Raw genomic sequence first — 13,980 nt, forward strand, 5'->3', positions numbered from 1 at the left:
GCACAGATGGAAGTCTGCAAAAACAGTTTAATGTTTTTGTTGTTACTTAAATGGCATTAGTGTTTACTGTCTGAACAGGTCTGTGATGCTAGTTTTCTGTGGTTTACTTTTTTAATTAATCAAAACATAATATAGATATTGACATTTACATTTCTGGTATTTTTAAAGCTTGTTCTGCTAAAAGTTGTGCTCCAACATGTAGCTATAGCTGCACAAAATACTAAAAATCAATGCAGATAAAATATTTAAAAGAATGGGGGAAAAAATGGATCTCCACTGGGTTGAATTGTCTAAACCTGGTTTGCTCCATATTTCCAACAAAGCCAGCTACACACCCTTGTCTACGGTTACCAAATATTTCCATCCATCTGTCAGCCATTGAGTCACCATGGTGCAGCCCAGAGAATCTGAGTGGTTTGCTTAAGGGCACGTTGATGGTCATTTTAAGAGGGATTTCGTCTCCATTTCATCCTCCTTTCCAATTGGCCTTTCTGCCAGTAATCACATTGTGGAGGAAATTTGAGAACATTAGCATTATATCTAATGTAATACAACATAATCATGTTTTAGGTTGGCTGTTCAGCCGTTTTGGTCAGATTTGAGCCAAAGTCCTGCCTCATTTCTCCCGTCAGCAGAGATTCTTTAAAAATGTTTCCGTGATGGTAAAATATGTTTTCTGTTGAAGAAAGGATAGTTTCACTCAGCTTAACATTTTCCTTTTGCCTATTTGTTGTTGTAGCAAAACTTCCTGTATTAAATTTCTGATTGATTTGAAACTTCTCACACAAATAACACACATTTGATTTGACTAAAGATTTGTAACTAACTGTAAACACAAAACGTAGTCTCTGTCTCCCCGCGCTGGCACTGCTCCCTGATTACTTCCACATCAGACTCACCATAATGATCCAGCTGTCAGACCCATTTATTTAATGTGGATTCATTCTGATTTACACACCTGTGTAAAATTCACGCCGTCAAATCAGCACCTTGATATGCCACAACTGTGAGGTGAGATGGATTATCTTGGCAAAGGAGAATGCTCACTAACACAGATTCAGACAGATTTGTGAACAACCTTTGAGAGTGCTGAGTCTTTTGTGAGTATAGAAAATGTTTCTGGACTTTGAATTCAGCTTAAGAAAATGGGACCAAAAACAAATGTTTATACTTTTGTTCAGTGTAATAAAAAACGTATTATTTGTATTGAAGATCTGGAAGTAGCACCTTGCATTGGTGAGTTCATGGACCAGGAAATCATTTTTCTAAGATTTGCTTCTGGGAAAAGATGCATTCATGGACAAAAAACAAACAGATTTTCTTTATTTCAGATTGGCTGACCACAGGTTAAGCCAGTCATACTGAACATTGATCACCAGCTGAGTTTTTGGTGCATTTTAGTTAGATGTCGGTAATTAATTCATATACATATGAGTTTGCACTGTAAATAAAATATAGATTTTATGGTAAAACAGCGGCAGCTGGGGTTGACAGAATGGTATCGTAAAAAAATTACTGACACAATTTTTTTTTATGGTAAGAACGTATTTTTATTGTTGTTTTTACAGTTAAAAATGGTACCGAACTCAATATTTTACTGTAGTAAAAATGTTTTTACTTGAATAAAAAACATTGTTTTTCTGTAAAATGAACATGAAAAATAATCCATAAAATAGAATTTGTCCCACTAAAAACACATTTTTTCCCACTAAAACCAAAATTCAAAGGGTTTTTCCTCAGTATGCACAATCACCTTTCACTGTTCAATTCATAGAATCTAACAACCAACAAACTGTCATTAAGGCCCCAACCGGATATAATAGCTTTGCTTGCTTGATTGCTGTTCATGTCATTCAACTGTGCTTGCGTGTAAAATTTTAGCAGCTAAAGAAGTTGAGTCGGTAATGACATCTGTACTGAACAGCAGCAAAGCCTTCATGTGCATTTGGTTCAGCCAGACCTGACCTAAATGCTGTTAAGCACATTGGGAAACAGAAAGTAAACTCCTTACATCATTACCAGCCATTAAAAGCTGTATTTTTTTAAATAAATAAATGTAAAAATCATAGTGTTTTGGCGTTATAAACTTTAAGGACATTTTTCATCACAAAACAGTGCAAGAGTGCTTTACAGTAGGATTATGTATTTTTAAAGAAAATATGTACAAGTTAGAATTTTCGCCAATTTTTTTATGGCAACTTCACATCAAATCCACAGTTTTAAATAGTTTTATATTTGACAGGTTTTTTCTGTCATGGTTACAGTTTCCTCATTCTGTTCATAACTTTTATGGACAGGATTCTAGGCGCAGCCAAGGTGTTGAGGGGGTCCATTTTGGTGGCCTGAGAATCGGGTCTCTGCTTTTTGCAGATGATGTGGTCCTGTTGGCTTCATCAGAACAAGTTCTCTGGCTTTTGCTGGAGTGGTTTGCGGCTGAGTGTGAAGCAGCTGGGATGAGAATCGGCTCCTCTAAATCCAAGAAACCTGATCTATTACGGTAGCGCGACTCGGGTTGCGAATGACCACAGTCACCCAATTCTTGTCATGTGTCTATGTATGTATGTCTGATCTCAGAATTGTGTGTACTCAAACTCTAATTTCCCTCTGGGATTAATGAAGTATTTTTGAATTGAGTTTAATTGAAGACCATCTTCTTGAGTCAGAAAAGGGTGGAATTCCTTCTCCAGGTCAGGGATGAGGTCCTGCCTCGAGTGGAGGGGTTTAAGTATCTCAGGGTCTTGTTCACGAGTGAGGGAAAGCTGGAGCGTAAGATCAACAGGCGGATTGGTGCTGCGTCTGCAGTAATGTGGGCGTTGTACCGATCTGTCATGGTGAAAAGTGAGCTGAGCCAGAAGGCAAAGCTCTCAATTTACCGGTCGATCTACGTTCCTACCCTCACCTATGGTCACAAGCTTTGGGTAGTGACCAAAAGAATGAGATCACGGGTACAAGCGGCCAAAATGAGTTTTCTCCGTAGGGTGGCTGGGTTCTCCCTTAGAGAGAGAGTGAGAAGCTCAGTCATCCGGGAGGGGCTCGGAGTAGATCTGCTGCTCCTCCAACTCGAGAAGAGCCAGTTGAGGTGGCTCAGACATCTGATTTAGATGCCTCCCTGGTGAGGTTGTCCGGGCACATCCAACCGGGAGGAGACCTAAAGGAAGACCCAGGAAACGCTGGAGGGGCTATCTCTCTCAGCTGGTCAGGGATCGCCCTGGAATCCCCCGAGATGAGCTGCCCCAAGTAGCTGGGGAGAGGAAAGTCTGGGCCTCTCAACTTAGGCTGCTGCCCCCGGATAAGTGGAAGAAAACGGGTGGATGGGTTTTATGGTTTTTCACTGTTAAATATATGGCAATTTTTTACAGCAATAATCTGAACTGAAGCAGGGTGGATATGGCATAACTCTAACCATACAGTGGTCAGGGTATTGACATCCAGTAACGTACGGCACAAACCACAGCTCAGTGATCACCAGAACGTTGAGTCAGCTCCCTTATGACTCACTAACTGAATATTTTCTGCTTCATATACAGTATTTGAATTCTGGGACCTTTAAATTGTGTTTCACTGTGCAGGGTCCTCATGTCTTTGTTTATTGACTCAGTCAGAACCGTAAATTTCTGAAATGTTGATGTAAAAAGCTACACTCATTCAGTCCTCTGTAATAATTCATAATGTGAGCTAAAAAAATTATTTTTACAAGATTTTGTACAAGCTTCAAATCGTTGATGGAATAAATTAGGTACTTTTGTAATTTTTATGAAAATGCATTCTTCCATTTTTGCACAGCTGTTTGACATATAAGCCTTTCTTAGATTATTTTTCTGTGAACATCACTCTTCAGCAGTGATAAAAGAATGTTAAGTCACTTCATTTAAAAAAGTGATATTTTTTATTAAACATCTGCTGGATTAAGGTCTTTATTGGATTTAAATTTTTCTCTGGAAGGCAGAAAAATATCCTGAATGCAGAAGAAGCAGAAATGCTCTAAGTGCTTCTCATGAATAAACCACGAAGAGTTCAGTCTGCAAACATTAAAGAAGCAAATAAACTTTGACGCTTTGATTATGATTTTATGATGAGTTTATAAATGTCCTCATATATGAATCATTTCTGAGTTAAGGTGGTATGGATGAAAACTGATATTGAAAAGATTTCCTCCAAATCATTAAAAGTTAACCAACATTTCTCTGTAGTAGCTCGTGGGTTAAGGTGGCACTAATACTGAGGCTTATTTTATGTGACCCTGCAGGAGGAATACCGGGCGGAGGACATTACTTGGCGAAACATTGATTATATTGACAACACAGGTTGTATCAACCTGATCAGCAAGAAGCCCACGGCGCTGTTCCACCTGCTGGACGAGGAGTGCAAGTGAGTCTGAAAGCCTGTTTGGCTGGTTTGCTTCACCAGAAACTCTTGTTTTTATTTTCCTGGGAAATAATAAAATGAAACAAAACAAACAGAAAGATGCATCTAAAGACAAAATAAGAGATGAACAGGTAACACCTCAGAACAACATGCATGTGTTCTATTTCGTCTAGTCTTAGCCCTTAAGCGAGCTGCTATTGGAAGGATGATCTCCGCATCAGCCAATCATGAAGAGCTTAAATGTACGCCCACCAATAGTGGGCCCCCTCGTGGTATATAACCGCAGTGACCCCACTGCTCGCCTCCTTTTTCTCTTCATGCCAAGCTGAGAGCTTCTTAAAGAGCAAATTTATCCAGAAAGAGCAAGATTATCCGAGAAGACTTACCAGCCATGTCCAGCGACGCCAGACCCTGCCTGACCTGCCAGTCGGGCTCCATTTCCAGCGGAGACCTGCACGCTAAGTGTGAGGTCTGTCTCGGGGCTCACCACGCTGGCCTGGCCTTGACCCCGCAGGCCTCGTGCCCGTTCTGTGCCGCTCTGCCCGTGGCAGAGAAGATTCGCCGGGTCGAGTACTTCACTCCCGCCGCCGCCGCCGAAGAATTTCCGGTGGCTGACTCGTACCCGCTGGACAAGGCGTTGGATTTCTTCGACGCCGGTCAGGAGCCGGCTGGCTTCAACCGGCTGGATGACGTCACCGACAGCGAGAACTACGACGAGGCGGCATCCCTCCTAGACATAACGGAGGTTGATGTGCTCCGCCCAGCGGGTCCTTCTCCCCCAGTGGCTTCTCGCTCCTCCCTGCCAGCAGTAAGAGCACTGCTCCAGGAGCTGCCCGCCATCATTTCTGCGGCAGCAGCCCACAAGGGGCTAGCTGTGCCAGAACCAGCCCCGCCTGAAGCGGATGATTTGGCGGGAATCTTCGGGGCAACTCAGACACGCTGTCTAGACCCTATTTGGCCGCGCTTTCCCGCTGCTATGAGCTGCTGGTCTGCCGCCTTCTCCGAGCCTGCCAAGCTCAAGGCGCCAGTCTCCACCTATGCGCCCATCACCAAGGTCGAGGGGTTTTCCGACCAAGGCTGGCCGTCCGTTCCTCCGCTAGAGCCGGACTTGGCCTCGCTGTTTGGCGCCAAGAACCACCTCGCTGGCCCGCGAGCTGTTCCCGCTTCAAAACATGACCAGCTGCTGACGCGGCTCACCGACCGCGCACATCAGTGTGCCTTTCAGACCGGCGCTGCAGGGAATAACATCGCCCTCCTTGCCTTCGGCGTCTCGAGGATGATGGAGGAGCTGGAAGCCCCCGAGGAGTCGAAAGCTGTCATTACTAAGACTGCTGATGCTATCCTCAATTTGTGTGCTGCTGTGCTCACCGGTTCTGCTCGCATCGCTGCCTGGCAGACCCTCATCCAGCGAGCGATCTGGCTCAAGGCCCTGCCCTCCATTCCGGAACATCTGCAAAGGGAGATGCTGGATGGCCCCATCACCACCGATGTTCTGTTTGGTCCCCATCTTAGGGGCATCATTGAGAGGGCTCAGAAGACGGCCGAACTATCGGCTACGGTACGAGACCTGGTTCACCCTCGGTCAGCCTCGCACTCCGGCCGTTCTGCCAGAGGATGGGACGAACGGCGCGGAAGCTTCAAACGCCCAGCTGCACCGTCCGCTCCACGGAGCCTGCCTCCCGCTTCGGCTCCACATCAGCGGGACCAGCGAGATGGCGGGCAACGGTTCCGGCGGGGCCAGCAGACGCCGTCTTGGCAGTCCCAGGTGCACGAGCCTCGCCGAAAGCAGCCACGGAAGTGACTCTTTGGGGGGAATGTGTGTGTACATGATTGTAATGATGTTGATGTTGGTTTTGAAATAAAAAACCAAAACATGTCACTCAAAGAGCACAATCCTACAGTCCTCCGCAGAATCCTCTGCCGAGTTCTCACACATGTTCCCCACACCAAGCACTGCTGCACGCATACATGTTCCTGCAGGCAGTCATAATATACGGCCAACCGTAAGGGTGCGCTCCATTTGCGCTCCGGCCCCAGCATCCGGCCGGGCCCAACTCTCCCAGCTCTCACCACATCGTCGGGTGGGGCGAGATGTCAGGTCGCTGTCTCGACCACGCGCGGCGGCACAGTGCGCGGCTTCATCCGCTGGCACTCTGTCGCCCCCGTGCACAGGCTCGGCTCCCACTCGTCCTTCACTCTCAGACTCCACGCTCCGCGGTGCGGACCAGCCTGTTCCAGCTGTTTCGCACTCGCCCTTTCGAGCGCAGCCCTCCATGGGTCGCCCCCAGTTCTCTGGTACGGGCGACGGCGGTAAGGGCGCATGCACAACCCTCAGTCGTTGCTCACGTGACCGCGCACACGCGTCCACTGTCGGAACGCGCGCACGAGTGGCGCCGCCTTTGTATCATGAGCAAATGGATTTCGGACACCATTCATTGCGGTCACACACTTCATTTTCAGGTCACTCCACCTCCCTTCAACGGGATCGTGGAAACGACGTTCACATCGCAAGTACAGTCTCAGGCCCTAGAGCTGGAGTTGCGGGAACTTCTGTCCAAGGACGCTATTTCACGAGTCCCTCGCGGACAAGAGCTCTCGGGCTTCTACTCCCGCTACTTCATAGTACCGAAGAAGTCGGGAGGAATGAGACCGATTCTCGACCTGTCCCTGTTCAACTGCTCCATAGCAGTAATGCATTTCCGCATGTTAACGATGAGACAAGTCCTGGAATATGTGCGCCCCGGGGATTGGTTCACGTCAATCGACCTGAAAGACGCATACTTCCACATACCAGTAATTCCAAATCACCGGAAGTTTCTGCGTTTTTCGTTCAAGGGAGTTCAATACACTCTTAAAAATAAAGGTTCCAGTTAGAACCAAAGACGGTTCTTCACAGTGATGCCATAGGGGAACCTTCTTCGGTTCTCCAAGAAACCTTTTGCCTATTGGTTCCTCAAATAACCATTTATAAATGGGTTCTTTGAGGAACTTTTATTTGGTTCTCTGTGGAACCTCAAATATAGAACCTTTTAGGGTTCCACAAATAACCATTAATCAAAAGGTTCTCTGAAGAACTAATTTAATTGGGTGCTTCAGAGAACCGAAAAAAGTTCTTTAAAGAACATCATTAGATTCTCTGTGGAACCTTAAAATCAGAACATTTTAGGGTTCCTTTAATAACCATTTATCAAGGGGTTCTCTGAAGAACTAATTAATTTGGGTGCTTCAGAAAGTTTTTTTGGGTGTTTAAATCAGAAATTATCAATTTAAGTGCAGTAATTAAACCAAAAAGAAAATTTTGGGACCCAATTACATTAAATCAGTTTCATTCCTGTCAAATCTGTTTTCATTTACACCCAGACAAAACTTTGTTTTAGAGGTTATAAAGGGATGTTTTTTGTTTCTACATTTCTTGAAAAAATTATTTCCACAAAATTAAACACAACAAAAACTGATCATATAACATGTCCTTCAAAGCAAACAATAATGCCATTAAAAAAGGTACAACTAATTGTTTTTCATAAAAATGTATAAAATTGACATTTTCAAAGAAAGTCCCTACCCACATCTGTACCAAAAATCTTGGGCAGGTGAAAGTCAAAAAAAGAACTCACATACTGCAAGGTTCCAATATGCAGCCAATTTATTTGCTTCAGGAAAGTAGTTGTATCTTCTCAAGCAAGAAAGCTGTCACGCAAGTTTACAGGCACCATCTTAAATGTCTTGTGATGCAAGTCACTTGATGGGCCATGCACTGCGAAACAAACAGTGTAAACAAGCAGACATAATATAATCCTATGCAAGGCAAAAAGGTATAAAGTGCTGTTTTTTTTTTATAATGCTAGAAAAATAGTGACGGTAAATAGCAACTCGAGTTGAACACATTTGCAAAATCACACCGACAGAACAAAGGGAAAACCATAACAGACAGTGCCAGGCTTGCTTTTTACAGTGAATTATAAAACCTTTGCACAGCAATTGGAACAGAACCCTTCATTTCAAAAACAAAAGTTTCCAGAAAGGAAACAGTCTTTCTCAAGTTTTTGGGATACTGAACTTGGAAGATGTGGTAAAGAGAAAAAGTAACAGCCAGGGCAAGGGAGATGTCCACACTGCCATCATCAAGGAGTATCTCTTCATTATCCATCTTCACAGTGATGGCCTCACTCTGCAGTGGGTTTTCGTCCCTGCAGTCTGTCAGGACAACAGTTGGTGTTGGAAACACTGGATCCTGTAAAATGCAATCATAGAAAAGCCCTTAAGACCCCCTTTTTCAGACAAAATGACCAATTAAGCAAAGTTGAAAATATTTTAACCTGGCAGCAGCCAGATCTCTGTGTAGCCCCGCCCCGTGTTGAGTCTACACAGAGATCTGGAATGGTTGCAGCAGAATCTGTTTGAAAGAGGGAGGGCTCTCTGGTAGAGAATATTTTGAATTGATTGGAGGACGCGCAAGGTAATGCCCAGCTGGCACTGGCTGGCTGCTGCCAGGATAGGGCATCCATGGTGAAGTGTGAAATCCATGGTGTAGCATAGCTAGCAAAGGTTCATAGTAGAGGGCTGCATCGGGATTGGGTCCCGCGGAACCCAACACAAATCTTGCGAGGGCGGGCGGTGTGAATTTTGCTGCGGTCGGGAAAGGTCGGCTAAAAGAAACAGTGCGGGATCGGGATGAGTATGGAGTCGACAGTTGAGGTTGAAAAGAAGCTGAAACAAGGTCTTTATAACACAAAAACCAAAGCAAGGCAAGTCAGACAATTGGAGGAGTTTCTCCGATTGTGTTAATATTTCTCATTCAGGACTCTCTTAGAAAAGCGACCTCGATCACTGCCTGATTAGAGTTGAATAGAATGTGAAACGGCCTTGATTTCATTAACCCTTTAAGCACCACACAGTAGCTCCTTTATTTATTTTTTTTAAAGAATTTTATAGTTTAAGTAGCGAGGAGTTATTTGAAATCACATGCGCCGAGGCGTCACCGGTGATCCTGGTGACGCCTCGGTGTTAAAGGGTTAAAAACTAAATGAAAACAAAGTGCGTCAATCCTGACCGTTTGTTAAAGGGGGGAGTCGAGGGGTGTGCACAGTCTCTTTAGTCTTTATCCGCAAGAGCGCCAGGGGTGGGGGGTATTGGAGATGTAGCGTGAGAGCATGTGTACAAGGTCAGATGCATGTGTCTCATGCTCATTGTGTTAGAGCTGGCAGCCCTGGTGAAAGCAGGATGGTATTTAGTAATTTCTCATCATGTTTGTACATTTCACTATAATTGTGACTAATCTGCTGCAGCTAAACCTTGATTAGAAAACTAAAAATCACAAATTCAACAGAAATCTTAATTTGTGCTAGAAACATAAACACAACTTAATATTTTCCTGAAATAGTTTAGTTCTAGTAAAATAAAGATATTTAAATAATATATTTAAGTCAGGTTTTGTCTGTTCTTTACTGAAAGTTGTTAATGAGCAAATAGCATAAAATGGCCAGGGCCGCACTTAAAATTACGGCTGCAGCTATCGAATATTTTTGTAATCGAGTACTCTATCAAATCTTTTATCGATTAATCGAGTACTCTAATTACCTTTTTAAACCATTTTATTAAATAGCATGTTATAAAATATGAAAAACCTCTTAAAATGAGAAAGCAATTGCCAGTTATTCTTCAAGTTTTATTCAAAATTAGTTTTCAAAACTTCAGCACTTCAACTTTACTTCACAGTAAACAAATGCGAGCGACTGCGGCCCAAACAGCACCAGAACCGCTCAAGGCGCATGCGCAAACATGGCTCGCCAGCTGTTTCCCTATTAACACACGTCCGTTTTAATTTCTACACTTTTTTTTCTCTCACACTAACAAGGATTGTCGAGAAAGCATGTTTGCCGTGGTTATGTCAAATTACACTGATCACACATTTATTTACTTTCTTTCGTTTTCCTCTGCCACTCATAAATACCTGTATCCTCCTGCAGCAATCCTGAGGGACAACGGACATCAATAACAACACAGTAAAAAGTCTGACGTGTTGTAAAAACTGCTATTTTTAGCACATTAAGACCGACGTGTTGCTACCACACGTACGGTGTGAGCTGAAACTGAGTGCTACAAACAAAAAAGTTGCACAGTGTCTTCAGAATATATAGAAATACAGGCTAAAATGCATTATCTTGTAGAGGCTCCGAGTCCGCTTGCAGAAGTGACATTTACATGTGGATGTTTCCTGGTCAGGTGCTGCAGCATCGAGGAATATGGTGTTGTAGGCTAAATTCATTTTACAGTATTTACACTGGACTACGTTTTCCACCTTACGACGTGAAAAATGGTCCCACACCTTTGACATTTTGTATCTTTTTCGCCCTCCACCGGGGTCCACGTTGTCCGCCATGGCATAAGAGAAAGTTAAGTTACATTCGCTACTCGCGTGTGCATTCATTCCAGTGTGTATGTGCGTCACTTATTTCGGTCCGGGTGAAACATGACCCCGGGCGATTGCAAATCCATGAATTAATTAAATATGAATTAAACAAAGCCTCGAGGCAGAGAATTTGACTCGAGGATTTTTTGTACTCGAATTATTCGAGGTACTCGAGGAATCGTTTCAGCCCTACTTAAAATATAAATTCTATAGGTTTTTTTTAAATATCTAATTTTTCAATAATTATTCATATGGATCAATATGAATTTTATCAATATGCCTTTTTTCTATATTGTCCAGCCCTAATTCAAACAAAAGAAATTTCACATGTTGGAGTCTGAGTCCATGTCCAACTTCAAGTCCTGATATTGCAAGTCTGAGTTCAAGTGCAAGTCATATTTACCTTGTCAATGACAAATAGCTGCTGTGAGTCCTCTTTGAAGATGGAAGGTAGTAGAAGCACTGCAGTGTTGACAATCTGACCTTAAAAAAATATACAGAAGAATTGTAAAGAAAAATATAAGTGTCTCAAATAACACGTAATTGAGCATGGTAAAGTAAAATGCATAACAATTTATTAAACTGTAATGTTGTTAAAGACACAACATACCTCTTCTTTCCTCCTCTGTCTCTGAGGCATCAAGCCCAACCAAACACTTGTCCTTGAGGGCACTTTTAGGAGCCTTAACAATTTTTTGGGACATCTTGGCAAAGTTGGTGACTATGCGTTTCTCCACGTCCACTTTGCTGTTGAGCTTCACTTCCTCTAGAATCTAAAACACACACATTACGAAAGATATTGATACCAAGAATTTAAAAGGAACTCCAGCTATGAGGACGTATTTACCCTAATAAGCCAATATTTTTCTGTTGTACCAAAATATGTTGTTAGAAGCACACAAAATATAGCCATTTATTTACAAAACTTTGTTTAGTACATTTGTTGACATACGTAGGACGCCATGTTTTCCGCGTGCAATGCACTCTGGGGATGATGACGTATGTTTATGTGCTCACCGTTATAATAATTAAGTAAAATGCTGCATTGCGCTGCTTTTGGATGCAATTTACAGTCAAAAGGCAACAAGGGGAGTGATGTGAGTTACAGCTTTCCTACTGACAAGAAGAGGCGAAAGCAGTGGGAAGATGCCTATGGACAAACACAACTTTTTTCAGCTGCCAAATTATGCATTCCCATCTTTTAAACTGTTACCTGCTATGCTGAAACCACACAGTGTATATAAATATATGTATTTATATTAAAACTAAAATAAACACAGAAATACCAGGTTTTATCCTAACAATTTGTACGCGACTGTTAATAGAATCTTTACTGTGTCCCAGATGAATTTTTCAATGATCTGCTATGGTATTTCTGTGTTTATTTTATATATATATATATTTATATACATTCTGTGGTTTGAGCATAGCAGGTAACACTTTAAAAGATGGGGATGCATAATCGGCAGCTTGAAATGTTGCACTGCCGAAATATGCATCCACTACTACTTCAAGTAATGAGGGGATGCTATTCTCGGCATAACACTGGGCAGAATGTGGGATGGAGCAGGGAGGAGGCGATTTGCTATAGGTTATGCACAATTGTTTTTCCTCCACTTTTTCTACAAAGATTGGATCAAACTTCTTCACCACGCTGCTGAGTCGGGTTGTCAGACATGAGTGATACCACACGTGCATATTTGCTACAAAACTCACGTGTCTGCAACTTTTTGCGTAATTTAGAGGGGTGAGTTGTACCAGCGTAGATTAGTCGGTTCTGCTGTTGAAACCCGTTGTTCCACCACTCCGCATCGCGCAAGCGACAAATACGCGCGAGCTCACTACAGCCCCCCAAGTTGGCCCCGAATTCAGTATGTTTTTCACATGCCAACAAAAAGAAAAAAAGTAATTCTCTTAAATGTAAAGTCTCAGCTATTAACTTGCATGCTTTGGAACAGGAAAAAGTGCATAAAATCCACAATAATTCAAGCTCCACTCTGATGCTCACCTGTTCCAGCCAGATACCTGCATCAGAAGGTTAGGCTCTAAATTGAGCTTTATCAGAGAGGACAGTTGCTCACATATATAAGTGCTGGTGCACATGGGGAGCATTTCAGCAGCTAGGGCTGTGTCAAAGAGGAAAGATACAAGCTGCAACAGCTCTGACCTGAGCGTGTCAATACGCTGGAGTCAGCCCCGCCTGGAAGTTGTTTGCTTCCCATGTCAGCCGCGAAAGGTACTAAGCAGTTGGGGTCTCAGTTTCTGGGTTTCAAAGTCGGCAAGTCGCTGAGTAAACTCGGAGCTGAGTAAGTGCACTGTTTTCAGTTTGTTCGAAACTGCGGAGGGTAACGCCAACGCCGATACTACTATCACTAAAAGCTAATGACTGTAAACAGAAAATAGGGGGCGCTCCGACTGGCGCGAAAACACCGCAAAGCACTGTGGGATTTGAAGTCTTCGCGGCAGATTGGACCGGCGGGCCCGTTTTAATACATTTTTTTAATTTAATCTCGCGGGCCAAATAAAAAAATATACTGCGAGCTAAATTTGGCTCGAGGGCATGCGTTGGGCACCTGTGATCTAGCCCTACTCTCAACAGTCTGCCGATTTAAACAGGAATACACCACACATTGTTCAAGATGGCTGCATCTTTCTTTTTTTTTTTTTGCCTCGGAGCAGCTAGTCTATTCCCCATTTGATAAGGGAGGTGGCTCACAAAAAACAGTTGGAATAGTTAACTGCTTTACTAACTAACTTACAATACTAACGCAGCTTTCTGTTACACTACAAGCAGCATAATATACAGTCCCGAGTTTCATTTACCTACAAGGAATAGTGTTAGCTACCGCTAACAAGCTAAAGTGGCTAAGTAGTTATCAGTTTAGCAAAAATTCCGCCATTTCAAATGTAGAAATCGGCACCGCGATTCTTTACAGCTAACTTTAGTGAACAGTTCACAACAAGATAATAATTTTTATAAATGAAATCTACTGAATTTACCTTGACGGTCGATCTTCAACTCCGTGTCAGGGCGGGAAGGAAGAAGAAGCAACGGCAGCAGCAGACCAAAATGGTGATGATGATTCTTCTGGATTTTACCGACACCTACCGATGGTGACGTTTGTGAGGAGGTGGGGGAGGGGTGGCTACACAAACTTTATTGAAACTTGCACAAAACAAAGGCATACACTTTTAAAGTGAGTGTA

General features: G+C 43.1%; 1 protein-coding gene across 12 annotated transcripts in view; it reads left to right on the top strand.

Annotated features, from left to right (window-relative positions):
- Positions 1-13,980, top strand: part of myo9aa (myosin IXAa) — a 170,324-nt gene that overhangs the window by 95,248 nt on the left and 61,096 nt on the right. For all 12 annotated transcript variants that reach the window (XM_070554892.1, XM_070554894.1, XM_070554895.1 and 9 more), the window contains one exon: positions 4,247-4,368. In XM_070554892.1, the coding sequence (XP_070410993.1) occupies positions 4,247-4,368 (122 nt within the window). The remainder of the gene's footprint in view (positions 1-4,246; positions 4,369-13,980) is intronic.

This window comes from Nothobranchius furzeri, chromosome 9, assembly GCF_043380555.1.
Source record: "Nothobranchius furzeri strain GRZ-AD chromosome 9, NfurGRZ-RIMD1, whole genome shotgun sequence".
NCBI lineage: Eukaryota > Metazoa > Chordata > Actinopteri > Cyprinodontiformes > Nothobranchiidae > Nothobranchius > Nothobranchius furzeri.